Consider the following 26,274-nt stretch of genomic DNA (forward strand, 5'->3'; position numbering starts at 1 on the left):
GGTGGAATAGCAAAGTTCTAGGGCACAGCCTTCCTGCCCGGAGCCGGCGAGGCAGCCGCTCTCCGCTACCTGCTCAGCTTCACGCCGCATCTGAAGGTCCGCCCGCCGCGGAACAGTTGCGTCTCCATCTGGCTGCCAACCCACCCAAGCTTTCTTCTCCTCCACCACCACCACCTTCCCTCCTTCCCCCCTCCTCCCCCTCCTTTCCGTCTTCCCTCTCCACCCCCGCCCCCAATCTCCTCCTCTTTTTCTCACTACAAGCGGTTGCTGATGCTGAAGCCGAGCGTCACTTCGGCTCCCACGGCAGACATGGCGACATTGACAGTGGTCCAGCCGCTCACTCTGGACAGAGGTAAGGGAGCGGCTCGCCCTCCAGGCCACTGCGTCCCCTCTGCCTCCCTCTCTGCCCCTGCCAACTCCCACCGGGACAGCCGGACGCGCTCGGGCAGGGGCAGCAGGGCGAGCGAGGACGAGCGAAAACGAGCGTAGAAGGCGTTCGCGCGGAGAGCAGGATACTTTCTTCCCCTTTCTCTGCCCGCCACGTCCCCACTGTCCCTGCACGCTGCGCTCGCCCGGCCCAGGGATGCCTTCGCCGGGCTCTGGCGCCCCCGCTGCCACTCCCAGCCCCTCGCCCGGTCGCCTCTGGGCCGCCGGCTTTGTTGGAGCGGAGGCGCAGAGACCGGTAGGCGCCCGGGGCTCGGGGTTGGAGAGGGGCAGGGAGGAAGCTCGCCGTTGGAGAGGGGCAGGGAGGAAGCTCGCCACGCCGGGCGAGGGCGCCTGCAGCGGAGACCGGGGAAGCCTGGCGAGGGAGCCGCCTGCCAGCCTGCGCAGCCCGCGGGCCCGAGAGGGAGGAAGTTTGTCCCGGCGCGGGGGAACGAAGGTCGGTAGGGCTGCGGCTGCTCAGGCGGCCGCCCGGGGGCGGAGGAGGCGCACCCCGGGGTGGCCTGTGCCGGGGCGCACGGCGGCGGGGCTGCAGCGGCGAGGAGCTGCCCTCGGCCGAAAGGGCAACGTGGAGCACCGGCAGCAGCGCTCGGGCTGGGGGCGCAGCGTCGCTGCCGCCGAGCCCGGCTCTTTCCGGCTTCTTCCTCCGAAGGCGGCCGGGGTCTCCTCTGCCCCTCGCCGTCCGCCACGCTCCGGTGGTGGCAACTCAGTTTCTCCTGCCCCGGCCAGCCTCGTTCCTTCTCTCCCCAGCCCGGTGTCAGCGCCGTAAGTGCGGAAGGCGCCTGGGACGCAGCGCGGACTGGCTTGAAATTCAACTTCTGACCCGCGACCCGGTGCGTCTTGCTCTCTGACTTGAATGGGGAAGCAGTGTGTGCTTCCTCCCAGGACCTCGCCAAGCCCAAGGCTAGAACCCCCCGCTGCTCTGCGGTGGGGTGGGGGCCTCTCTGGAGCGCGCGTACGAGGCTGTACCTGTGCCTGTGTGGTCGGGTTTCCTTTCCGGCTTCCGACGTCTAGTTATGCAGGCGCGGGAGTCCCACGACGCCGCAGCCGAGGACACCTGCTCGTCCCCGACCGCAGCAGCCGGATTTAGGACCCTGGGCGGCCATTTGGAAATGGTGTGCTCAGTCGGAGATGATTTAGTCCGATGTGCCTCTAAAAATATTCTTCCTAGCGGATTAAACTGGACTGTGGGGCAAAGCGAAAGAGCATCCCGCTGCGAATACAGTGCAAAAGCCAGGGAACTCAGTGGGGTTTTAATTTGGAGAGACTGTGGATGACTTTAGCGCAATCTGTTGGCGCCAGAACAGATAGTATATAGTGCCCATAGCAACCTTACTTGGGGTAAGAGTAGAAAAATAAAAACCAAAAATTAATTAATTAGTTAATTTAATTAAATTTTAAAATGTAATGATTGATTTATGTTGGGAACCGTTGATTTGCAAGCCACTAAATTAATAACAGTAGTTAAAAAAACTCCGAAATCTAGGGTATAATGCATGATTTCACCCCAGTGTCATCATCTACACTAAGCAGGATAAATCCATTGCCACTAAGAGCCAGATGGCAAGCTATTAGAAATTATGGATTTCCCACGAATTTCTGTTTTAATGTTATGAGCTCTTATATCGTCCCATTACTAAATCAGCCTTTAAATATCCCAAGTAAAACGACTATACTAGGAGAAAAAAACCAACTGCAAGAAAATTGCCTACCTGAGCAATTTTATATATTAAGACTACTAAAAGTATTTCACCTCTTGGGTTTTACCTTAGCCCCGAGATTCCTGACACAGTTGTGGAGAAGTGCAATCGGATGGGGATCTATTCTTAAAGTTTGTTCTAGCTCACAGCCAGACTGTACCTGTCCTTTCCAGTGTGATTAGGTCCATTTAGTAAGTAGCTCAAGAGGCAGAATGAGACTAGATGTAGCTGAATAAATTAACCAGCAGCAAACTGCAAAGTCTGATTTGTGGATGATGAGTTATTGGCACCACTGCTGTCCATGAAGTCAGTGTGTATAAATATTTTCCCCTCTACTTTATTAAAACATGATTAATTATTTGATTAATTGCATCATTAAACCAATGAGAGAAAGAGTTCTGAAAAATGTTCCTACAAAAAAATACAAGTCTGTTTAGAAAGGCAGCCCAATAATAATTATCTGGGCCCTATTTGGTTAGAACTGTGGTGCTTGCTTTGGATGGGTTGGTTAGCATCTTTGGGCATCAGTTTTCCTGTAAGGAATTTGCTGTAAGGAATTTGGATTAGATGATTCTGACACTGTGCAACTTTAGTAGTCTATAAGTCAATTAGTTGAAATTAGAACTCAGTTTCTGGTCATCTACTGGAAGATTTTCCAGATTAGTCCCTCTCCCAGGTTGTTTGAGTGACCTTTGATGTATCCAGAGGTCACCCACTGATTTGGCCCCGTCAAAGCATTTCTCATATGCTAGTGCATCTGTCTCCTTGCTCCTTGAGAGAAGAGACCATTTCCAAATTCATTTTCATATTCTCAGTGCCTGTCATAGTTCCTGACTCACAGTAGAAGATCAAAAATTAATGTGAACTAAGGACTGCAGTAATTTAAACAATGTTAAAAGATAGGGATTTAGCAGTGAACCAAGGTACAGTTCATAGATTCATGACATTTTGGCTCTGGGAAAGATGGCAGGAAAAACATAGGCCAGTGGTTCTTAACCTTTCTTTCCCTCTGTGTGCTTGACAGATTCCTATCAGTAACCATAGCTCACCAAAGCTGTCATTAGTAACCAAGGGGGGGTTGGAGCAGGTAGGCAAAGGAGAAGGAAAGAAGATGTTTGACAAAGCCTCCCAAAGGCATCTCAGCAAATCAGAATGCATTGATCCATAATTTGAATTTTTTTCCTAGCATCTTTCCTTTTCAAGTGAGAAACATTGAAGAAGTAGAATGTATTTTCAAGGTTACTCTACTAGTTAGTGGGAGGTTTTATGCTAAAATTTAAATCTCCTTGTTTGATGCCCTTTGGCACCATAAACCGATTTATCTGGAATCTTCAGGGCAAAGGTTTTAAGCAAAGAAATCAAACCTGTGGATTGAAATTATGATTTACTCCTCCCAGAATTCAAAAGATATTACCTGAAAGTAAGAAGCTCAGAAGTCTACACCAGCTTCTTGGACCTTGTTTGGGAAGCAAGATTTTGCCAGGACCAGGCTGGGCTCTGAAAAGATGAATACAGGGACCTAATATTTGAAACTCTTTTCTACCTTCCATTAAGACCTCATATTAAGCCTGTAAAGGCCTCTGGTGGCTATGGCCAGAGCTGGCTCCTGTTTACCCTGGTCCTAGTCCTTTGGATTCTTTACTCACTCATTGAATGCCTGGTATAAGGCAGACCCTACTATAGAAAGGTTAACTGGTTAACACGGTGGTGAACTAAACAGACATAATTCTAGTCTCCGTGGCAGTTAAAGACCATGGGGAGAGAGAGATTATTCATATAAAAACATATGCACACATGCATACACAAAAAATTCACTCATGCAATAAATATTCATTCATTGAATGTTTATATCATATATGTATATACACATAAGGTATACATATGATATATTACTCTGTCTATATATAATATACTATAGAAATAACAGAAACAAAAGTTTCTGCTTTTCTGGTCCTTAAGAGTGTCGTGGTGGAAACAGATAATAAATAAGAGACTGATTAGTTAATTCAACAAATGAGTATTGAGTGTCAGCCTTATGGAAAGCATTATTTTCAGCTTTGTGGCTAATGAACAAAAGAGATAAAGTCTAACAGAGTCTACACACTCATGAGTAAGACGCAGAATGCATTCACGTACAATGCCACCAAGAAGAGCTAAGACTGGACCAAGGAGAGTGGCAGGGGCTGCTCTTGTGGATGTGAGAGTCAAGAAAGGCCCTCCCTCCTGGACTGATGACATTTGAGAAAAGATCCAAAGGAAATAAGGAAGCAAACTCTGCAGACATGGTGGGATGGGGGGGGTGGTAATGGGGGGTGGTGCCCTCTGCAGAAGGATGTTATCTGTGCGTCCTAGGAACATCACGGAAGTCTTCATGAAAAGGAGAGCACAGGGAAGAGTGGTGGAAAGTGAATGTGTGAAGTTGGTGGCCAGGAATCAGATGATGTAGGTTATGATGTGGATTTTAGATTGGTTGAAAGTCTGAAGACAGAAATGATGTGAAGATGGAAAAGAATGGGGAAGGACCTATTTACATGGTGATAGGCAAGGGAAAGTCAAGAGAAAGCAAAATTTAAAACTGAGTTCTGATGTATTAATACAATTTTTAGGAACAACATTCTGGATAAAGGGAAGAATACACATAAAAGCATCTTGATTGCATACAGCTTGGCTACCATTCCATTAATACATCTAGAACCAAACAAACGATCCAAAAGAAGAATTACCGAGAAGTAGTAACACTCCAGATGTGCCTCTGAGGATAGAAATTTGGTTTTAAGTATACAAAGAAAATCTATAGATCAGCTTTTTCTTCTTATTGCTGGGATAAAATATCATATAATTAAATTTTTAAAGACATACTGAGAGCTGTAATGTACACATCACTATGCATAAATCTACATGTTGAACCCAAGTGGTCATACTATGAGATATAGTCATTTTTAGTCTAATATTTTATATTAGACAGTGATGTAGAAAGTAGTACCTGTAATTTACCCTTGTGGCAAAGAGAAGAGCCTGATAAAGAGATTAGTGTGGAGTCTTCTCTGCCAGAATTTAAAATGTTTATAGCAATTCTTCCCTACACCAGAGGTTAGTTTGTCCCTGATTATAATCTCTAAAACAGGGAATGACCTTCAGCTAAACTCAAGAGAACAAGGCAGGATGCAATCCATGATATTTAACACTTTCATAACAAGGGACACAGGAATACTTCACTACATTCAAGACTTCATGGATTTAGGCACTTTCTTAAATACAATAGCTCCAACTCTCCTTCACTTTCCATCTCAAGGTCAGAAAAGATAACACAACTGAATTCTTCAAAATTTCACTTCTTTCTACCTCCCCCCTCTAACTTTAATCGGAATTGCTTTTTTCTTTTCTTTTCTTTTTAAATTAAAGCTTATAAACAAATAATACAAAAACAGGTCTTAGAGAACTATGGATAAATAAAACAATTTCTAGGTGTGATTAAAATTGTATCAACTTTTGAGACTTTGTTAATGACATGATTAATAGTTTACAATCTATATGAGGTGTCTATGTAAAATAAAACATTGGTATCCCTGAGTTAGATGCAACTTGGATAAGTCACAAAAGTATAAATGGAAATCTTGATTTCTTGGTTTCTGAAGAGAGTCATAATCTAAGATATTGATTAAACAAATCTTGCTGTGTTTTCTCCTTAAGAAAATGAGACTTTTAGTCCTTTAAAAATTAAGCACTTTTATTTTGTGCATTTCAACTTTATGAAAAAAAAAGTGCAAAATTGAATGCAAATGAAAATCCCATGGGTGCCACACTTTTCATGGAATTTATAATACATTAAAATTTTCTTTCTTTTCCTTTCACTTTTCAAGGCATGCAGAGCTTATTACTTTATGTATCTTCCATTTCAGGCCTTGGGCAGCCCTATAGCTTTCTAATCAACTGTATTTGCCCATTTTTATAAAATCTGCATTTGCCTGAAATTGCTTTTGCTCACAGTCCAAAGGGGCTTGCCCTTCCTCGCTCTTCTTGCTATTTCTTTTAACATGAGGAGCGATAGAGGAAAAAGGAAAACAAAAATTAAGGTAGTTCTTCTGTTGTTTCACACATGTATGCCCTGATGGGGAGGAAGAAGAGGGATCGACATTGTCTTATGGCTCTTGTCCTAAAACCTTCTCACATCAACAGCCAAGTATGTTTTCATCTATAAACATTAAGTGCTTGCTTGATTTCTCGTATTTTCTGTGAGCTTCACTACACCTAAAAATTTTATTTTTATTGAACTTTTTTTGGACAAATCAATATCCGAGTCTTTCATTCTTCACTATATAGTTAGTTACACAACATTTTCCAGGAGTCAGAATTACGCCACATCCATCTTCTCTTTTCCTTTGATATTGAAAAGTTGCAACAAGAAGGTCTCAAATTTTAGAAATCTGTTGATTATTAAAAAAAAGGTATTTTGCATGTAATGGGAGCTTTATGTGCAGTTTTAAATCTGAAAAGAAATCAAGAAATTAATGATAGAGCTTCCAGTAAAAAGAAAAATATATCTGATATATACTCTGGTTTGGTGCAGTAGCTATTCAAACCCTGAGACATTTTTGGTGTGCTCTAGTCATTTGTGAAACTAATTCCTTTGCTTTGGGAGTGCTTCCTGGGCGATCACAACTAGGGCTAGTAAGGAAAAGGAAACGTGGAATGAGTAGTGTCAAATGGGTATTGGGTAATACTGGGTATTGGGGAAGCTATTATAGGTGCAAAGCCAATACCTCTTGGAGAGAATTCTTTTCTTAGTCCTGATATCAGTCTATTAGGATACAGGCTTCATCAGATCAGGGCACTGGCCTCATTTATGTAGAACTCAACACATTATCTGGCACAGAGTTGGCACACTCCCAATATTTGCTGATTGAATGAACGAATGAAATTGACTTAGCTGGACTGCCTCTCCTGGACACATCTGTAATGCTTAAAAACAAACAACAACAACAACAACAAAAGAACCAACCTTCCAGCCTATAATAATGTGAAAAGTGGCTACCTTACTCTATCACTTTGCTTCTGTGTCTGTGTATGTGTAGCAGACTCTTAAAAGTGGCATGCTCCCCAGGGCCCAGAAAGGATGCAAAGTGCTGGTGTTGATATCAAGGGCTACTTTCATCGTTCACATCCACCTGCAATTTTAACTTGTTATTGGAACCACTCAAGCTAATGCTAAAATATAACTGAAAAGGTTAAAAAAAAAAAAAAAGGTGTGTGTGTGTGTATTTGTATGTAGAGGTGTAGAGGGGTCTAGCAGAATTTCCTACATGCATGTGCACACACACACACAATCTACACTGCTTCATCCCTTTTTTAAAAAACTACAAATGGACGAATGATAAAGCTGTGTTCTGATAAGCAAGTTAAAACGGATTTAGTTTGAAATCACTACGTGTTGGCAAGAGGGAAGATGCTTTAAAAGTCATATTGATTACATCGATGATTTACTTCTGGGCTAGGTGGTAGACAAGTTGTTTTATGATTGAATTTTACTAACATTTTGTGCTAGCTGAATTTGAAGACTGGTCTAATAAAAAAATAAATATGCCCAAACACTACTTGAAAAAAAATTATGTTGAATTAAGACTTACTTTGACTTTATACTCGGATAGTTATTTATCTTGGACAGAAAACTGTAGCTCCTTCTTTAAAGTGATGGCAATTTCCCGTAGAAACACTGTAGCTATTTCAAGTCCAACTGGTTCTGCTATTTTTGTTTACTTGGCCAGTATGGTGATAGTTATGATATTCCAGTATAAAATCTGTTTTTTTTTCCTATTAAAGAATTATCTTTAACTAAAAAAGGCTAGAATATAGGGAATCACAAAATGGCAATACAAGTTAAGCCCCCAGTTTAGATGGGGGAGAAAACCATCAAATCCCAGCTGAGTCTATTTAATAAAATGAGGGAATTGTGAGATATGGCTGAGAGATTCCTGAAAGTGATCTTTTGAGGAAAATTGGAGAAGAGCAGTAACTGCTGATAGACAAATACCCTTGATTCCAAAAGGGTGAGAAAAGTGTTTTAGGAAACTGTAGTTCAATCTACTAGTTTTGTGTGTGTGGGGTGGTTGGTTTGCTGTTGTTGTTGTTTTTTTACAGAAAAGGCAGTGATCAGCCACTTGTTATTTATTTATTTATTTAGTGTACCAGAATTCGTTGTTTATATACCACACCCAGTGTTCCATGCAATACATGCCCCCCATAATACCCACCACCAGGCTCACCCAACCTCCCAAGTTTTTGCTTGCTGGCAGAAAAATCTAAGGACAGTAATAGAAGAACGGGATTTTGGCACTTACAAAAGAAAGTGGTGATCCCGCAGAGCCTACAGGAGATCACTGAGAATAGATCTTGTCAAATTTCAGGTGTGTGCTATGACCCTACAATACCCATACCATCACAACTGTTAGAGAAGCCTTATGAAAAGTGTAGAAATACATGAAGTGGATGATCATATTCTAGGATTTCTAGTGGTTGAAACACTGCTCCAAGGCAGTTTGGTTCTCTGTCCTATTCACTGTTGTTACCGTTATTTTGGATGAGGGTCTTGGGAGATTTGTGTAGATGATGTAGAACTAGGCAGGATAACGAATGGTTAAAGAAACCATATCAATATTCTAAAATTATACTTGGCTTGAATGGCAGGTTACAACATTAGAGATAAAATTTAGGGGCAATGAATAAAGTCTTCATTCATTCATTCATTCATTCATTTACCAGGTAAAAGGAGCCAACCTGGCTATTTACTGCTCTTGGTCATACTGCCCAGTGAATACTGCTCTACCGACTCCATTCAGCCACCTGGAAGACCTCGGTCCTGGGCTGGAGTAGGGGGTGTTTCAAATGACAAAGAGGCATTCTAGAATCAGCCTGCCTGGTTTTGAATCCCAGCTTTTGCCTTTACTGGTTCTGCACTTCCAAAGTTACTAGACTCTTTTGACTCTCCATTTTCTTGTCTGTAAAATGTCAAATGACAAAAATAGCACTGATTCATAAAATGTTCGCTTTACATGACCTAATATGTATGAAGTATGTATTACTATTGTACATATTATAGGTCATCCTAGTAACCACTCAACAATAGTAATTATTTCTTCCTTGAGTCATGAAAGTTCTGTCACCCCACCATACTCCCAGGGGGCAGAGGCAGATAATATTTCTTGTCTTCAGGCTATCCTAAGAGACAGGGACTATTTTGGTATTCTCTAGGAGCAAGATGCGTTTGGCGATGCTTGGAGTTCAAAACCAAGTTTCCTGTATACATACCTTATTTGCCAACCCACTCTCCCCAAATTGCTTTTTTCTTGATGCTTGAATAACAGTTCCCCGCCATAATTCCATTGGAGTACTTAGCACACAAGATTGACTTTTTTTTTTTACACTGCTCTCACCCCAGCAAAATTAAGTTATTTGCATTCATCTTGTTGTTCTCATTACCTATCACAGTGCCTGAAAGATAAGCGCTCAGATGTGTGCTGAATAAATGACTGGTTGGTCTTCACATGTTACATGTGAAGGGAGTAAGCCTAGGTAGGTGAGCAGATGACACAAGACGGCATATTTTTATTTAAGAAAATAAATTATCTACATTTATTCTGCTCAAAATTCAAATGGGTGCCTTCCAGAAATAAGTAAACATCTTACTACTGGATTCCTGGAAATACACAGGCAAAAGTTGGCTGACAGATTGGAAAAGCTACTGAGTGACTTTAAGATTCAGTAAAGGTTTGGACAGGACAGAGATTAGAGTTTATGTAGATGTTCATTGTTTTTTGCTTTATTTTATTTGTATGCAGATAGCAAAAGTGTTCTAAATGGTTGACTGGAGAAAATATAACCAAGAGCAACTTTTTTTTTTTTCTCTCCTTTGTAGTGCTATTTCATTGCTAAGCATCACAGGACAGGGAGAGGCATATAGATGCCAGGGAGGGGTAAGAGCTCCGGATCTGGATGGCTGGGTTCAATTCCACCCTATCCCTACCTCTCCCTCGCTATGTCAACTTGGCCTGTTTCTACCCTCTCTCTCTTTTTTTTTTTTTTTCATTTTCATCTGTAAGATTGGAAATAATATCTCTCTGCCTCTTGAGGTTGCTCTAAAAATGAACTGGGAAAACATATGCAAGTGCTCAGACCATTGCTAGGTCCATATAAATGCTCAATCCTGATTGATTATTCCCCACCTCTTCTCCCCAGGGCATGCATTTTCCCCAATGCAATAAATGAAAAGTGTGCAAGCTTCAGATCTAGACAGATGGGGATTTGAATTGCAATTCTGCTACTTACTATCTGTGAAAGCGTAAGACATTTCTTATTCTCTCCACATCTTCTTTCTTTCATTCTTTTTAAAAAAATTTTTTTAAAGATTTTTATTTATTTATTTGACAGACAGAGATCACAAGTAGGCAGAGAGGCCGGGGGTGGGGTGGGGCATGAAGCAGGCTCCCTGCCATGCAGAGAGCCCAATGCAAGGCTGGATCCCAAGACCCTGGAATCATGAAGGCAGAGGCTTTAGCCCACTGAGCCACCCAGGAGCCCCTTTTCTTTCATTCTTAATACAGGAATAATGACACACACTTTGTATGGTGATCCATTCCTTCGATTCTTCCCCTCACTTAGCCTTTCAAGGAACAGTGAATGAGTCTGCTTTGTGCCTGGTACCAAGTCAAGGGCTAGAAGTAGAGCTTGCAGTCCAGGGGAGAGAGACCTTACTCAGATGGTTCATAATAAGATAGTTTAAGTATTAGAACAACGGCTCATGAATTGAGCATTTATTACATTACACTGCATTATACTACATGGGCTACTAGGCAGCCAGGCGTTCTGCTTAAGTCTCTTCTTGTCCCATTTCAATTAGTCCTCAAAACAAGACTTTGAGGCAGATGCTTTTAGTATTTTGAAGATGTGGGAATTGAGGCATAAACAGGCGAAATAAAGTGTTCGAGGCTCAGGCTGGTTGATTCCTGAGGCCTTCAGCTTCATCACTATGCTATGCCAGAGGGCAAGTGCATAGGTCTATAACGGGGTCTGTAGCAAGCTTTGAGGAATTTGACCTTGTAAGGGACAAAAGATGCCGGGGTGCTTGCAATGTCTTCAAAAGACAGACAGAAGGCACACCAGGAATGCATGTTACCCTGAGAGAAATGACTTTGTCCAGTGCTTGCAAAAGGAATGTATACCAGTGTTGGTCAAGATTAATTTAAGTCATGTATTTTTAAGAGTCTACCACAATTATTGTAAAATAGCAGGCATTTAATAAATGGCTGTGCTTAGGATTCATTTCTTAGTACCAAAAAGAGAATATCAATAGATGGAATTATAAGAAAGTACTAGCAATATTCTGTTCCTTCCCATGCTGTGCCGGTGAACACAAAAATAATGACTGTGGCATTCAGATTACGTTTCGGCTATCTGTACCGCACAGCTAAAACAGCCAAAACTTCTTTGTAGAACCAGAATTTTCACAGACTCTCTTAAGGGAGTGATAATAATGTCCCAAATCCCCTTTCCTTACAGTCTTTGCCTCTAAGTGGGATTAGTGAGAGGGACCTGGGAAGGTAACAGAACTCAAATTTCAGGCACACAGAGAAAATTGTGACTTCTTTTTCTCTTTCAAAATTAGCTTTCAGTGTCTTGAGAGTGTAAACACACTCTGCTTACTTATTATTATTAAAATATATGAGATGATGTTTAAATACGGATTTCAGTGGTGCAAGTAACGCTGTATTTGTGTAGCATTAAGTGTGGAGGAGAGGTTGTACGGAGATAAAACTTACAGATGATTGAGGTTTACTCCTGTAGGCCCCAAACTTACTAATTTTTAACTTAAAAAATATAGGATTCATTTACTTTCCTTCTTTGATACCATGTATGTTCTCTAGAAAATGGGATTTTTGTGAAGGAATTGTGGAAGGTAAATAAGGCAGTAAAACTTAATGCACATTACTGAAGGAAAGATGAGATACTTATTTGGACGGGAAAGGGAAATTCTGCATCTCTCCAGCTTCTCAGACCTACTTTAGTTATTTGAGGGTGACAGATACACGCCTCTGGATAAATGAAGTACTCTGGATCGTGTAGACACTCTGTGACACTCGTGTGACACTCTGATGTCACGCGCATTCCCAGTATTGCCAGTTTGGCATCCCAATGGGAACTGCAAATAGCAGAATATTAAGATGGGCATATGCTATGGATTGAAAGTGTCTCTCTCATTCCTATTTATACATTGGAGCCCTGATCCCCAACATGGTAGTATTTGGACTTTCGGGAGGCGTTTAGATTCAGGGGAGGTCATGAGGGATTTGCCCCACGTTGAGATTGATGCCCTTCCAAGAAGAGACCAGAGGACCCTCTCACCTGGTGAGCATGTACATGCTGAAGGCAGAGGTTGCAAGCTAGGAAGGAGCTGAAGGAACGGCATCTGTGGGCACCTCGATCTTGAACTTCCCAGCCTCCAGAACTGTGAGAAATAAATGCCTGTTTTTTTTTTTAAAGCCACCTAGTCGATGATATTTGGCTATAGCCATCTAAGCTAGGACAGAGTGGCAGTTATCACATGATCTTGGCCTCAGCGATCCTTTGTCCTAAGAAGTTGAACAAATTAGCCACCAGCCAGATCTGCTGTGCATAGATACGCATTAAGGTATGCCTAATTTCCTGCTTTGCTTTCATTTTCTCCCCTCTCTGGGTTTAGAAATCTCTGCTTTACATGTACTAACAAGTTTTCAAAGCTTCTTGTCTTGCATTGCTCTCCATTATTTTCAGAGCTTTGAAGAAAATATATTTAATTATTCTTTTCTTAAAAGTTTCTCCAGGATATTTCCCAAGAGGAGATTTTCTGTTTGTGAATTATATGTTTTCCAAATGTGAAGGAGCTCTAACTAATCAATTGTCTTATATTCAAGTAATACTTTCCTGATCTATTATTGATGTAGGCCTTTGCATATCTTGCTATTACCTTTCTTTGATTGATTGTGGTGGTAGCCCCAGGGTTGACAGGATATATCTTTAATTTAGCACAGTTGTCCTTCAAACAATACATTTCCAATTGCTTCTTCCCATCTTTTGCCCTATTGTTGTACCTATGCTAGAAGCCTGTAATTCATTGCTATTAAACCAGGGGTCACAAACTAGAGCCCCCCAAGCCCAATTTAGCGTGTGACCTAAGATTGTTTGGGTTTTTTTTTTCCCTACATTTTTGAATGGTTAGAAAACTTAAAAGAAGAATATTTTGACAGAAGAAAATTCTATTACCTTCAAATTTCAGTGTCCACAAGTGAAGTTTGATCGGAACACCGTGTGATCATTCATTTGCATATGGTATATTTGCATATGGTACATGGCTGTTCTCCAGCTGTAAAGAAAGACTTTGAGAGTCAAGGAGTTGCGACAGACCATTTGGTCTGCAAAGCCCATGCTCTTTACTGTCTGACTCTTTACAGAAAATGCTTGCTGACCTCTGCTTTTAAAGCATTAGAAAAAATAGAGGAGAGAATATGTCTTTTATGTTTATCTTATTTTAACCATTTGAGGGTCTTTGCCCTCAGCTTTCAGTCTTTCTTGTGCACCCGTGTCCCAGATGGCTCACTCCACTTGCTCTCTGCCTTCCCCCAAGGGTAGACTGCTATTGCTTCTTACTTGATACTGGTCTGATGGTGGGGATCGCAGGGGTTTCTCTATTGTCCTGGCCCAGCCTCAGTCTCAGGAAGGCCCTGTGCCTGCGTCTCAAGGATGGCCTTTTCTAAATGATCCTGCCTCTCTTTGGTCTACAGACTAAAAACTGTACCTTCGTCTCTGGAAGGTCTTATGTAGGAGAGTTCAGCGTGCCTTCCCTAGTGGTAGGAGATTTCTAATAGTATTGGCATAGGATCCTTGATCTAGGAGTTTCCTGCCTCCTCCCTCCCTCTTGTGGTAGAGAATTTTTCTTTTACCATCTTCCTGTTGTAATATGTCTTCATTTCCGGTTCTCATCCTGATCCATTCTTTCTCATGAACTCCCAGCGAAAGTTTGTGGAAAAAGCCCGTGAGTATTTGCCTGCGCTCACTCCCCCTTTCTACTTGAAGGATTTTCTATACCCTTTGTTACTACTGTTTTGCCAGGTTAACTCAATCTGTGTGAGCTGTGATTCCTACTAACCTAGTTGAGTAAGGAATTGTGTTCCCAGTTGAGAAGACAGGCTTTGAAAGCATTTTTTACAGCTTAGTTAATTTTCAGTACCGATTTGCACATCTGAGCAACTATTTGGTTAGGCAGACTGTCTTTATGTTGTTATTCATATTTCAAATTAAAATCCAATTCTGAGACTAATTTGAGTGAATCTGTAATATGGCAGACTGAGCTAACACAGAACCTCTCCCATTACAAACATCAAGTTGTGCCAGATAAAACCTAACAATTAAAAAAACTATCTATAGCTTAGATTGCAAGTGAGAAAGCATAATCTTCAGGTGCCAGAAATGAAAAGGGAAGTGAAGGTTGGAATGACATCTTGGTAGAAGTGGAGGGAGGGAGATGGAAAACATGTCAAGTGGTTCCAGACTTAGAAATTAGCCCCAAGGTTGGGGGCAAAGCAGGAGCTAGGGGTGAGGTTAGATATGCTCTTTACCCATACTTTAGACTTAATTATTTAGCTTGGATTTTAAATATATGCCACAGAGTTGATTCAGGAAATGTTCTGTCAAGAAATGTACATAAAATGATTGCTAGTCTAGAACAAACTAGAGGAAGTAAAATGAAAGACAGTGCTCTTAAGAAACATCTAGCTACTCTGGTTTCTCATAGAACAAATAATCCCTGCCAAATGGGGGCTTACAATTAAACATTAGAAACATATCAGAAGGAGCTAGAACCTTGGACTGAGTCAGTATTCACAACCAATCAGTGAGTGAGTGAACCCTGCATTTCTGGCAGAGGGAACAGAAATTCAGAGAGAAGGTATGTCTGTAAAACGGAAACAACTTGATGTGGAAAAAATCAGAAAGAGACTATAAAATAAACATATTTATAATTATTTTAAAAATGTATTTTAAAAGAATGGAAACTATAAGGAGATAACCTGACACTGGAAAATTAATAGGCGCATTTGAAAAACATTATTGAAAAACATTAGAAAAGAATGCTGAAAGATTTTTTTTTTAATAAAATGCTATTCAATTACGTTAAAGTTCTGAAAAATTTAAAAACTTCAATGTATAAGACCATTTTTGTGTTTCACATACAGGGAAAAAATCACTTACATAGCAACATTTTCACTTTTTCTGATGTTATAGGCTTATATTAGAAATTACTGGGGAACCTGAAAGGAAGCTATTGTGGATTAAATATTAAACAAGCCAGGAACTGGGGGTGAGGCTTACGTTGGGTTTTGTTTTTCTGAGAAATTAATCTGATCATGTCATCCTTTGCATTAAACTCTTCAGTGACTTCTCACTGTCCAACATTCTTAACATGTTTTATATGTTCTTAATTTTATTCATTGAGTATATGCCAAATATTTATTTGTGTATGACCACTTCCTTTTACCCCTTAGGTCCCAAATGCCTGGAACACAGTCTGGTACACTGCAGGTATTTAATAGCTGTTGAAGAAACAGATAAACTCAAGGTCTTGGCTAATGTTCACTTTGTGGGGAAACTCCTCCCGTCCCCTTCTTTCCCTTTTCCTGGCAAACTCCTCTATTTGTCAGCATTCAGGTTTCAGATTCTGCAAGAAATCTTTTCTTGTTCTTTCAGCCTAGTTTAGACCCCTGTTTTATACTTCTGCCATACCTTATAATTCCCTTTTGTAACATTACTCAATTATTCACTTGACAGGTAGTTTTTGAGCACCTGCGACATCTCAACCATTGTTCTAGGCCCTGGGAATGCAGTAGCAAACACAACAGACCATCTGAACTCTTGTGAAGTTTACATTCCAGTGTGGTTGGGGTGGTGAGGGCAGGCAAGACGAAAGTAAACAAGTAAATACATAGTACTTCATTTAATTATAAGTAGCAGAAAGAAACAGGAAGCAAGCTTAGGGGGATGAGAGAGCCAAAGAAGTGGGGAGTGGCTCATGGACACAGGGGACCAGAGAGGTCCTCATGCAATGAGGTATTGGCCCTGAGAATAACTAGGGGAAGTGGACACGTCAGAGGAAAGAGCAAGGGTAAATGCCTTGAGGCTAGAATATTCTAGGATATTATAGGACAGCAATGAAGCTAGTGTGGTTGGAACATAGTGAAGGAGGGAAAGGGTAGTAGGATATGAAGTCAGAGAGGGACTTAAACATTTTTTTTTTTTTAATTTTAGGAGTGATGTGATTTTAGTTGGTACATTTGCCACTGAGCTGGGCATGGTGCAGGGAAAAGGGACATGGTATGGCTTCTGGCCTCATGAGGGTTCAGAGGAGTGCCGGAGGCCCAACAGCTCCAGGACCAGCAGTGAGATGGTGCCGAGTGGCACAGGTCAATTCAGGATGTGGGGTGTGGGGCTGGGAGCTGGGTGTCCACCTCTGATTCTAGAGGACCCCATAGCCAGCCCTCTGCAAAGCTGGTGGGCTTAGGAACTTCTTTCCTCAAGCCTCAGATGGGCTTTCCTCCACTTAAGAGATCCTGGTCCCAAGGTCTGGGCGTGGCCATGGTGGTGCCCACCTGCTTGAGGGGCAGTTCCTGGTCACAGCCTGGGGACTGACCGGGTCCGGCTGAGCTAACTCAGTAGAAGGTCACACCCAGCTCCTTTCCGAGCTGCTGGGGCCATCAAAGTAGTGAGGGCCCCACAGAGCCAGTCGCCATGATCATGGCTTCTGAGGGCCACGTTGGCTGCCTCCTGGAAGAAGGTGTGGAAGTTTTTGTGGAGATGAGCTAAGCACTGGAGAGAGGCCACTGCACCCACGGACTGGCTGAGGCTTGCTATTTTAAGGGCTTTGGTTTTGTACTCCTAAGATATTAAAGCCATGAGAGGGGTTTTAGTTTGAACAGGCTCTCTGCTAAGTTGACAATAGTGGGTTAAAAGTCCACGGGGAGTTAGAAAGTAATTAAAAGAATCTAGATCAGAGATGATGGCATTTGGGACCTAGGTAGTAGGAGAAGCAGTGATAGGTGGTCAGCTTCTGGATACATTGGGGACATTTAGCCAGCAGGATGATGAAAGTTTGAATATAGGATATGAGAGAAACAAAGCAGTCAATCATGATCAGGCCTCTGGTCTGAGTATCTGGAAAGAGGGAACCCAATTTACTGAGATTGGGAAGACTACAGAAGAGCAGAAAGAAGGGGTTATTCCAAGAGGAATACAAATTTGGACATGTTTAGGTATCTATAGGACACACAAATGAATTCGAGTTAGCAACTGTATATAAAATTCTGGAACTCAAGGGGAAAGTCCAAGATGGAGATATAAATAGGGTTATTAACATATAGATGTTATTTAAGGCATCTGGAGGGTGGAAAGATGAAGATTGTTGACTCAGCTCTGGGTAATTCCAACATTTAAAGGTTGAGAAGATGAGGAAGCATGAGCTAGAGAGGAAAACCAAAAGAGAGTGGTGATTAGAGGCCATGTAAATGTCTTTTAAGAAGATGGCAAGGATTATCTCTATGAAATGCTAACAGGTAAGGTAAGATATCATTTAGGAATTGATCATGGTATCTAGCAGTGTGGGGTCATCGGTGGTCCTGACAACTTGTTGGAATAGTAGATGAAAGCTTCATTAGAATAGGTACAACAGAGGTTGGGAACAGATATTTTAGAGACAGAATGAATGAGTTTTTGGAGAAATTTGCTTTCAAAGGTTTAAAGAAAACAGAGTAGCTGGAAGAAGGTAGAATACTTGACATACTTAAAACTCTGTCTCTGTAAGAATGGTAAGAATTGTATGTTGTGGTAACAGCTCTGTCCATCATGTTAACTTTTTTTTGCCTGCTACAATACTTGACCCGCAGCAGAAGCACAATGAAATATTTCTTAAACAAGTACCATTTCAGTTAAAATTAGAACCTCAAATTTCTTATCATTTAGAAATATTTTCAATTGACATTGCTTTTTCTTTTAAATTGGGCAAGCATATGTATTTTGACACTGGTGAAAAAATGAAGCGATCACAGATAATATGATTATTCCACATCTACTCCCCAGTTCCCCAGCTGACTTAATTATGCAAAGCACCACATACCACCTTTATTTCAGAAAAACCATGCGATGTGACAAATTAATTTGCTAAAAATATTCAGCACAGGTAGCTTTAATTATCTGGAGCAGAGTTTTTCAAATCACAGAAAAAAGAAAGAAAATCTTATTTTTCTTCAACAAAGTAGACTTTGACTTAAGTTTGGAGAGGTTCAGGAAACCATGAAGTCTTTTCTGAAGTCTTTTCTAAAGGAGTGCCATAGTTGTGTGTCAAAGGTTGAATCACTGCTAAGGGATGGTACACAATTATGTGATGAAACACATGTATTTGATCGGAGGATGGTCAGTTGTCATACTACAGATCCTAATCCTGACATCTAGGGAACTACACAGATGAACGAAGTCATAAAAGATAAGATGAAACACATAGGGTGCAGATAGATAGGGGTGCTTAGCTTTGTTTGATGGATAATCAAGAATGTTTAAAACTTTTAAGGCAGGAAGTGAAATGATCTGAGCTGTGAATTTATTAACTAATATGAAAATTAGCTGCAAGATTGAAATGTATGAAGATCAGTATTTTACAAACATGACTCTGGGAGATTTTATTGGATGCACTTTGAAAAAAGTTCCATGGTAAAAGGAATGAGGATATACCAGATCTCCAAAGTGCTGGATTAAGGAAACTTAAAGATGTCTGTCAACTTTACAGCCTATAACATGGTTTTGAATCTCCCAACCCCTAGGCACATGATGGAACTCTTTATTCAAGAAACTCAGGTATTCTTTGGAACAGTTTGACAGTTTTGGTCTGTATTTTCATTGTGATCTGGATGGATGACCAAACCTGAACCTGAGGAAGAATTATGGGAATGGAAATGAAGGACGTGGTGATAATGGGCATGTATTGACTAATAGGGGGTGAAAACAGGGAAAGGGAAAAGCCTAAAGGGAAACATATTGATCTACAAGGCTGATGAGTTAGCTTGGCACTTAATAAGCTTTGGGATGCTGTGAGGACAACCTTATGTAAGTTAGGGCTTTGATCCTGAAAGAAGTTTCAGAAGCACAAACAGCATATAGTGCACCGTGTTGAGAATAATGGGAATGATTAGAGCACTGATTAAGGATATTGAAGAAATAGTAGCTACAGAGTTTTGTTTTTTTGTTTTTTAGGTTTTTTTTTTTGGAAAAAAAATGCAGTATAGAGCAAAAGACTAGTTTTAGAAAGATACGGCAACAAGTACTTGAAAGTAAGTATTTATTTTTTTTTTTAGCGTGACTAGCATCATTTCCAGTATTCAGATGGAGATATAAAAAGAAAACCAATGTAAAAAATGTTTTTCTGCTCAGCATATTAATTCACTGTGGCAGGAAAGTGTGATGCCTCCTTCAGAAATCCTGAAATACTCAGGATACTTGGGCAATCAGTGTTTTGTGACGAGTCAGGAATTCCACACTCAGCTTTGTCATCCTTCCTGTGGTCTTTGGGGTGGCCCATTGTGTCACATCGGGATTACATGCTAGGCTCCCAACGCCTCACCTGGACGTGCTCAGAGGTCTCCCTTCTGGGCTTCTTTGAGAACCACCAGTTCGCAAAGAAGTATTTATTCTTAGAACTGTGCCTGTCAGCCCTTGCAGGTGTATCATGGAAAGTGCAGGAATTTATTGAATGGCTGAAAAGCTGACAAGGCACCATCACCAGAAACAAAACCTTTTAAAACATCAGAAAGCTGAGATTAAATAAAATACAACACACTGTGTCCCTTGTTGTATTAATATCCTTTACATAATTAAGTCTACTTGCTTTTATGTTTAGAAGGAAGTGGATGTAGCAAAACCTATGAATGCATTTTCAAGGTCAGAATGTGGAGTTTGGAAGAAAAATAGGGAGCAGAAGGTAAGCTCATAGGAAAATTAAATCAGCCAGCTCTCCCCAGATGGTCACCTTTATACTGTTTTTGTAGCTCCTGAATTAGGCACCTGTGTTTTCTTCAACTCACTCCCTGCCATGTGAATTCTTGCATTTGACATTTTAATTGCAAATAAAAACAATAAATCCTGATTTTTTTTTCACCAACCCCCCCCCCCATGTTTTTTACTCTTATTTTTTCTTGGAATGCAATAACACATTTGTATTCGGGGATTCCTAAAATGCTTATTTGAATTTTACAATTCAAATTGTATAATATGTTATGATAATAGAAATGCAAGTATAGTGGTTTGACACACATAAAGGATTTCTTCTTGCACTCTTCAGGAGACCTGACTTGAGTAACTTTTAAGATCTGTTCAGTTTCAAAATATATATTACATGTTTTCTATAGTATGCATTTTTAAAGTAGATCTATGATTCATGATAAGAATAGCCATATGGGGGCCCCTAAGTGGCTCAGTCCATTAAGATCTGCCCTCAGTGCAGGTTGTGATCCCAGGGTCCTGGAATCAAGCCCTTCGTCTGGCTCCCTGCTCTGCGGGGAGTCTGCTTCTCCCTCTCCTCTCTGCTTGTGCTCTCTCTCGCTCTCTCTCTCTAGTAAATAAATAAAGTCTTTTTTAAAAGGCGTGGAAAAAAGAATAACCATAGGGTTTTCATACCTAATTCAATTTAAAATGTTCCTTGAATGTGATAGTCACATGTCAAGTACCTCATCTACCCCCATAACATGAGAAGAACATAATGCCTTTAAATAAACAATGACTTAATAAACAAATGACTCAATAAACAAAAGAATGTACTTTTCTCAGTCACTGCTTTCAAACTTCAGGGGCATTTGAACTGGCATTCTTGTTATTGAAATATCAGGTAAAAACAGTAAGCTACCACCATCAGTTCTTAATAAACCAACACGGTAATTTCCACTTTCTTTTGCAGTGCTTCTATGCATTGATAAGTGTTAACACTGAGGTTCATATTAAAGAAAAGGGATTCCTAAGAGATACACCTTATTTTTTCTCTTTCTGTTAGAGATATCCTTGATAAATATAGCAGAAAACTAAATGTGTTTAAAGCATTTATACAATGTGATGAAATATTTGCACCTATTTTAAGGTGCTCAGTGCACATACAATTAAAGATAGGATAAAACTACTCCGTAAATTATGGCAGGAATGGTTTATATTAATACCACTTGAAAAACAATGCCTTTCAAATTAAACTCATTTATGTATGAGTAATTAGTCTTGCAGTAAAAAAAAGGGGGGGAATTCATGATCAGATTTAAAGATTAGGACCTTATCTCATTCAAAAGATAAAACTAAGCTTTTTATTTAATAGTCTCTCACATGGAACAAAACCAAGTTATTTACTGTATATTCAGGACCTTGTTGAGTAAGTCATTTCAAGTTTATTGCATTTGCCTGTTTATTTTGAGTTAATTAGATCCTAATGACTCATGAAATAGAAAAGGTACAAGTATAATTTCAAGGACATCTAGTGGTCTATGGATTTAAATTTTTTCATCTGAAAAAATATTAAATTATTATTTAATCTAATATGAGCTTGTAGCAGCTGTTTTTACCCAATTAAATGTTTTACTTGTGAATTTAAAAATTAACCCCTCATGCTTAGAATCTACAACTCAACCTCCAATTTTATCTCCTAGAACTTCCTTAAAATTGCATTTAAAAGTTTCTGATACATTTTCATGTATACAGAGATTGAATAATGATTATAGAATCAGTGAACAGTCTTTTGAACAGAGTGTGTTGAATGGCATTGAGCAATTCAACCCTACCCTCCAAATATTTCCTCCATTTTCTGGACAGGCATTTTCTTTTGGCTCATTTATTTATTCTGCAAATATTTAATGAGTACCTGTCATGTTACAGGCCTTAAGCTAGGCATGGACATCAAAGGAGAACAAAAAGCAATCATGGTTCTTGTTCTCATGATACTTACAATCTGCAGGAGAGAGAGTAGCCAAATAATCATGGAAATAAATGTAAAAGTTAAAATAATAATAAATACTAGGAAGCAAGGGTAGATGGTACCATGAAAGAATGATGGCACATGGTAGGCATTTAATAGGAGGCACTTAATCTTTGTTTGCTGGATTAATGAAAAAATAATGGAGTAAAAGGGCTAGCACAGGGACTTGTCTTAGAAAAAGCTTCCAAAAAAAAAAAAAAAGAAAAGAAAAGAAAAGAAAAAGCTTTCCTGAGCAAAGTATGTTTGACCTGAGATCTGAAGCATGAATAGGCATTTACTTGGCAAAGAATAAAGGGTTTAAAACAAAAACAAAAGCAAGATTTTGTGGCAAGATAGAACTTGACAGATAAAGAAGAGTGAACCTGTAATAAAAGTTCAAAATAGAACACGATGCCAGTAGAAACTGGAGTGGTTGATCTTTATTCACAGACAACATGATTGTCTATATAGAAAATCCTACAGAATCTACTGAAACAGCTACTAAAACTGATTTTTATAAGATGAGAAAATAAAAGGTTAACATTAAAATATCAATTGTATTTCTACATGATAACAGTGAGCAGTATCAAAATCATGAAATATTTAGAATCACATGTAACAAAATATGTACAAGTATTATTTACAAAAAAACTACAAAACACTGCTGAAAGAAATTAAAGATTTATATAAGTGGAACGGCATACTATGTTTACAGTATTGGAAGATGCAACATTGTAGAGATGTTAGTTTTTCTCGAATAGATTTGACACAATCCTAGTTAAAATATCACAGTCTTTTTTAAAAACAAAAGCTGACAAGCTAATTATATGTAATTATTATAAAACTTATATGAAAATGTAGAAGGTATAGAGTAGCAAAATTGAAAAGCAAGAACAAAGTTGGAGGGTTTATACTACTGCTTCATTTCAAAACTCACCATAAAGATACAGTAATTAAGAAAGTATGATATTAGTGTAAGTATTAATATACAGATCAGTGAAATAGAGCAGAGCTCAGAAATAGGCTCACAGATGTATAGCCAATTGATATTCAGCACGTGGGTTGGGAAAGTCAGTGAAGAAAGGCTAATCCTTTCAATAAATGTACTATAAAAATTGGATACCCATATGCTATGCTGATAAATCAACTCAAAATGGGCCATAAATATAAATGTAAGATCTAAAACTATATTATATTATTTTATTTTATTTTAAAAGATTTTATTTATTTATTTGACACAGAGAGAGAGAGATCACAAGTAGGCAGAGGCAGGTAGAGAAAGAGGGGGAGACAGGCTCCCTGCTGAGCAGAGAGCCCAATGCGGGGCTCAATCCCAGGACCCTGGGATCATGACCTGAGCCGAAGACAGAGGCTCTAATCCACTGAGCCACCCAGGAGCCCCTGAAACTTTATTATTTTAAAAGAAAGTATAGAAGGGAGGACCCCTGGGGGTCAGTTGGTTAAACGTCTTGACTCTTGATTTCTGCTCAGGTTATGATCTCAGGGTCTTGAGATCAGGCCTGTGTTGGGCTCCCCACTGAGTGGGGAGTCTGCTTGAGAGTCTCTCTCTCCCCCACATCCCATCTCAAATGAATAAGTAAATCTTTTAAATAGTGATAATAATAATAGAAAGTGTAGAGGAAAATGTTTAAGACCTTGGGCTAATCCAAGATTTCTTAGATTGACTGTAAAAAGCATAAACCATAATAGAAAACAGGGTCAAATTTAAAATTACTGGTTTAAAAAAAAAATCAATTTACTTTCATTTTATTTAAGAAAATTTTTAAAAAGCCAAGGAATAAGAGAAAACACTCTTGAAACATATCTGATAAAGGATTTTCACCCAGAATCTATACAGAACTCTTAAAACTCAACAATAAAAGAAAATAAAATGACCCAATAAAAAGATAAACAAAAGATTTAAATAGATAAATAAGTGGCAAATAAGTATATGAAGATATTCAACCAGTGTTCAGGGAAAAGCAGATTAAAACTACACTAAGATTCCTAGTAGGATTTTTTTCCCTTAAAGTCCTAAATTCTGTGTATTATTTTTTAAAAGGTAGACTTTACTCTGTGTTATTATTGTCTTAATTACAGAACAGGATAGAAATGGCTCTTCCCTCATATAAGAGGTCTTATCTAGGCTCAATGCTGTCAGTCTTCTTTCTCCAGTAATCACCTTTCATTTGATAATAAACGCTCATTTTCCGAAAATTTTCCCTGTTTAAAACTTCAGACAAATCATATTGTGTCCTTTGACCTCAGATATAAAATGTAGAGTTTGGAACACAAAGTCCCTTCTGACTCTGTAATACTGCTCTCTTAAAATTGAGATAACTTTTTGATAAAAATCAAGCAAAAATAGCCTCCTTCACCTACATTTGGCCCATCTATGGTGGGAATACAGGCATATAGATACCAGGTTCTGGTAAGACATACTCCTCATACAATTGTGCATATTAAAACTGTAACATTTATTTTGATTATTTTTGTAACCTTTTCCCCTGAGTCAAATTTTTACTCTAACTCTCATTACCAATATATCTGAATTACACTAAAAAGGTGAACCTTGATATAGTAGATATGTGAGTATTGATTGAGGAAATGTTGGACTCATTCTTATAATTGGTACATTTATGTATACAGTAAGTTATTTTTAATTAGGCCTCAAGGACAAAAGCAAGTCTGAACTATTTCAGTTAACTATTGAATAGTAGTATAGTAGAAGAAGATCCGCCCTGGGATTCAAACTATCTTAGTTTTTGTTCTGGCTTTATCTGTAACATTTCAGACTACTTCATCTAAGTACTTGAGTACTTAAATGTACTCAAGTAACATTTCAGACTACTTAGTCTAAGTACTTGAGTACTTAGACAAATCTTATTTATGTATTTATTTATTTAGAATTCATTCATGTGGAGGCGGGAGGGGTTGAGAAAGAAAGAGACAGAGACTCTGAAGCAGGCTCCATACCCAGCGTAGAGCCTGACATAGGGCTCGATCTCACCCTGAGATCGTAACCTGAGCTGAAACCAAGAGCCAGGAGCTTTCCTTAACCATCTGAGCCACCCAGGAGCTCGCGTACTCAACCCTTAGATTGTGGGCAATAATTTTATCTTACTTGGTTTTGATTTCCTCATCTTTAAATTTATAGATCTGATTTGATTATCACTAGCATGACTCCTATTTGAATAGTTTATTGCTTCTATTCTGACTTATTACTTTCAGGCATGTACAAAAATTTAAATTAGGCTAACTGTCTATGGAGAACACTTTTAAATAACTCATTTTCTTTTACTATCTTTTATTTACTATTAATTTACCTAGTAGCAGGGCTTTCTATTACCTCCTCTGTGAGCATTCTTCCTTTTGAACTCTCCTGCACAAAACCATCTTAGCATAATTGTGTATTGGGCCCCATTCTTCCTGGGGCTCAAGCCATCCTCTCCCACCACTTTTTTTCGTGTCCCATTAATTAATGGCACTCTTGATAAATGAACCATCCTGTTAGGCAGAACACTTACTTTTTCAGGCAAAAAAAAAAAAAAAAAAAAAATCAACTAGTCCAAAACATTGATTTTATAAAGATGCTGAAGTTGATAGAAATTAAGCAAATTTCCAAAATTATAGCAAAAGTTTCAGGACTCTGAACCAGGAGTCTTGACTTCTAATCTTTTGTGGTTTCCATAATATCATAAGGCATTTCTAGAGCAAGCAGGTAATGATAAAAGGAGGATTTGTATCAAGGTGGTAGGTTAAGCATATGTGATTTTCTCCCCACCTCAAAAATCATTGATGTCAAATAGATGTAAAACAAACAATAAATTTTAAAAGATAATGAGAGATAAAGGGTTGTTATTAAAACACAAAGTTTTGAAGAATTTCTAGAAGTGAGTAAGCAGACAGGATCAGATTGGTGAGTGACGATGACAAGAATGATCAGTAGTAACATTCCTTGAGCATTTACTATGTACCAGGTGCAGTGCTGAGCATTTTCATTTATAATGCTCACACACAGGCATGCACACACGCACACACGCACACACTCTGGGGTAGATTTTATCATGATCTTTGCTTTACGGT

At 39.5% G+C, this 26,274-nt stretch overlaps 1 protein-coding gene across 1 annotated transcript in view; it reads left to right on the forward strand.

The window, feature by feature from the left end:
- Nucleotides 1–270: 270 nt before the first annotated feature.
- Nucleotides 271–26,274, forward strand: part of LIN7A (lin-7 homolog A, crumbs cell polarity complex component) — a 123,662-nt gene continuing 97,658 nt past the window's right edge. Inside the window, exon 1 of the mRNA XM_044227630.1 lies at nt 271–352. Coding sequence (XP_044083565.1) covers nt 271–352 — 82 coding nt within the window. The remainder of the gene's footprint in view (nt 353–26,274) is intronic.

This window comes from Neovison vison, chromosome 12 (assembly GCF_020171115.1).
Source record: "Neovison vison isolate M4711 chromosome 12, ASM_NN_V1, whole genome shotgun sequence".
In the NCBI taxonomy this organism is placed as follows: Eukaryota; Metazoa; Chordata; class Mammalia; order Carnivora; family Mustelidae; genus Neogale; species Neogale vison.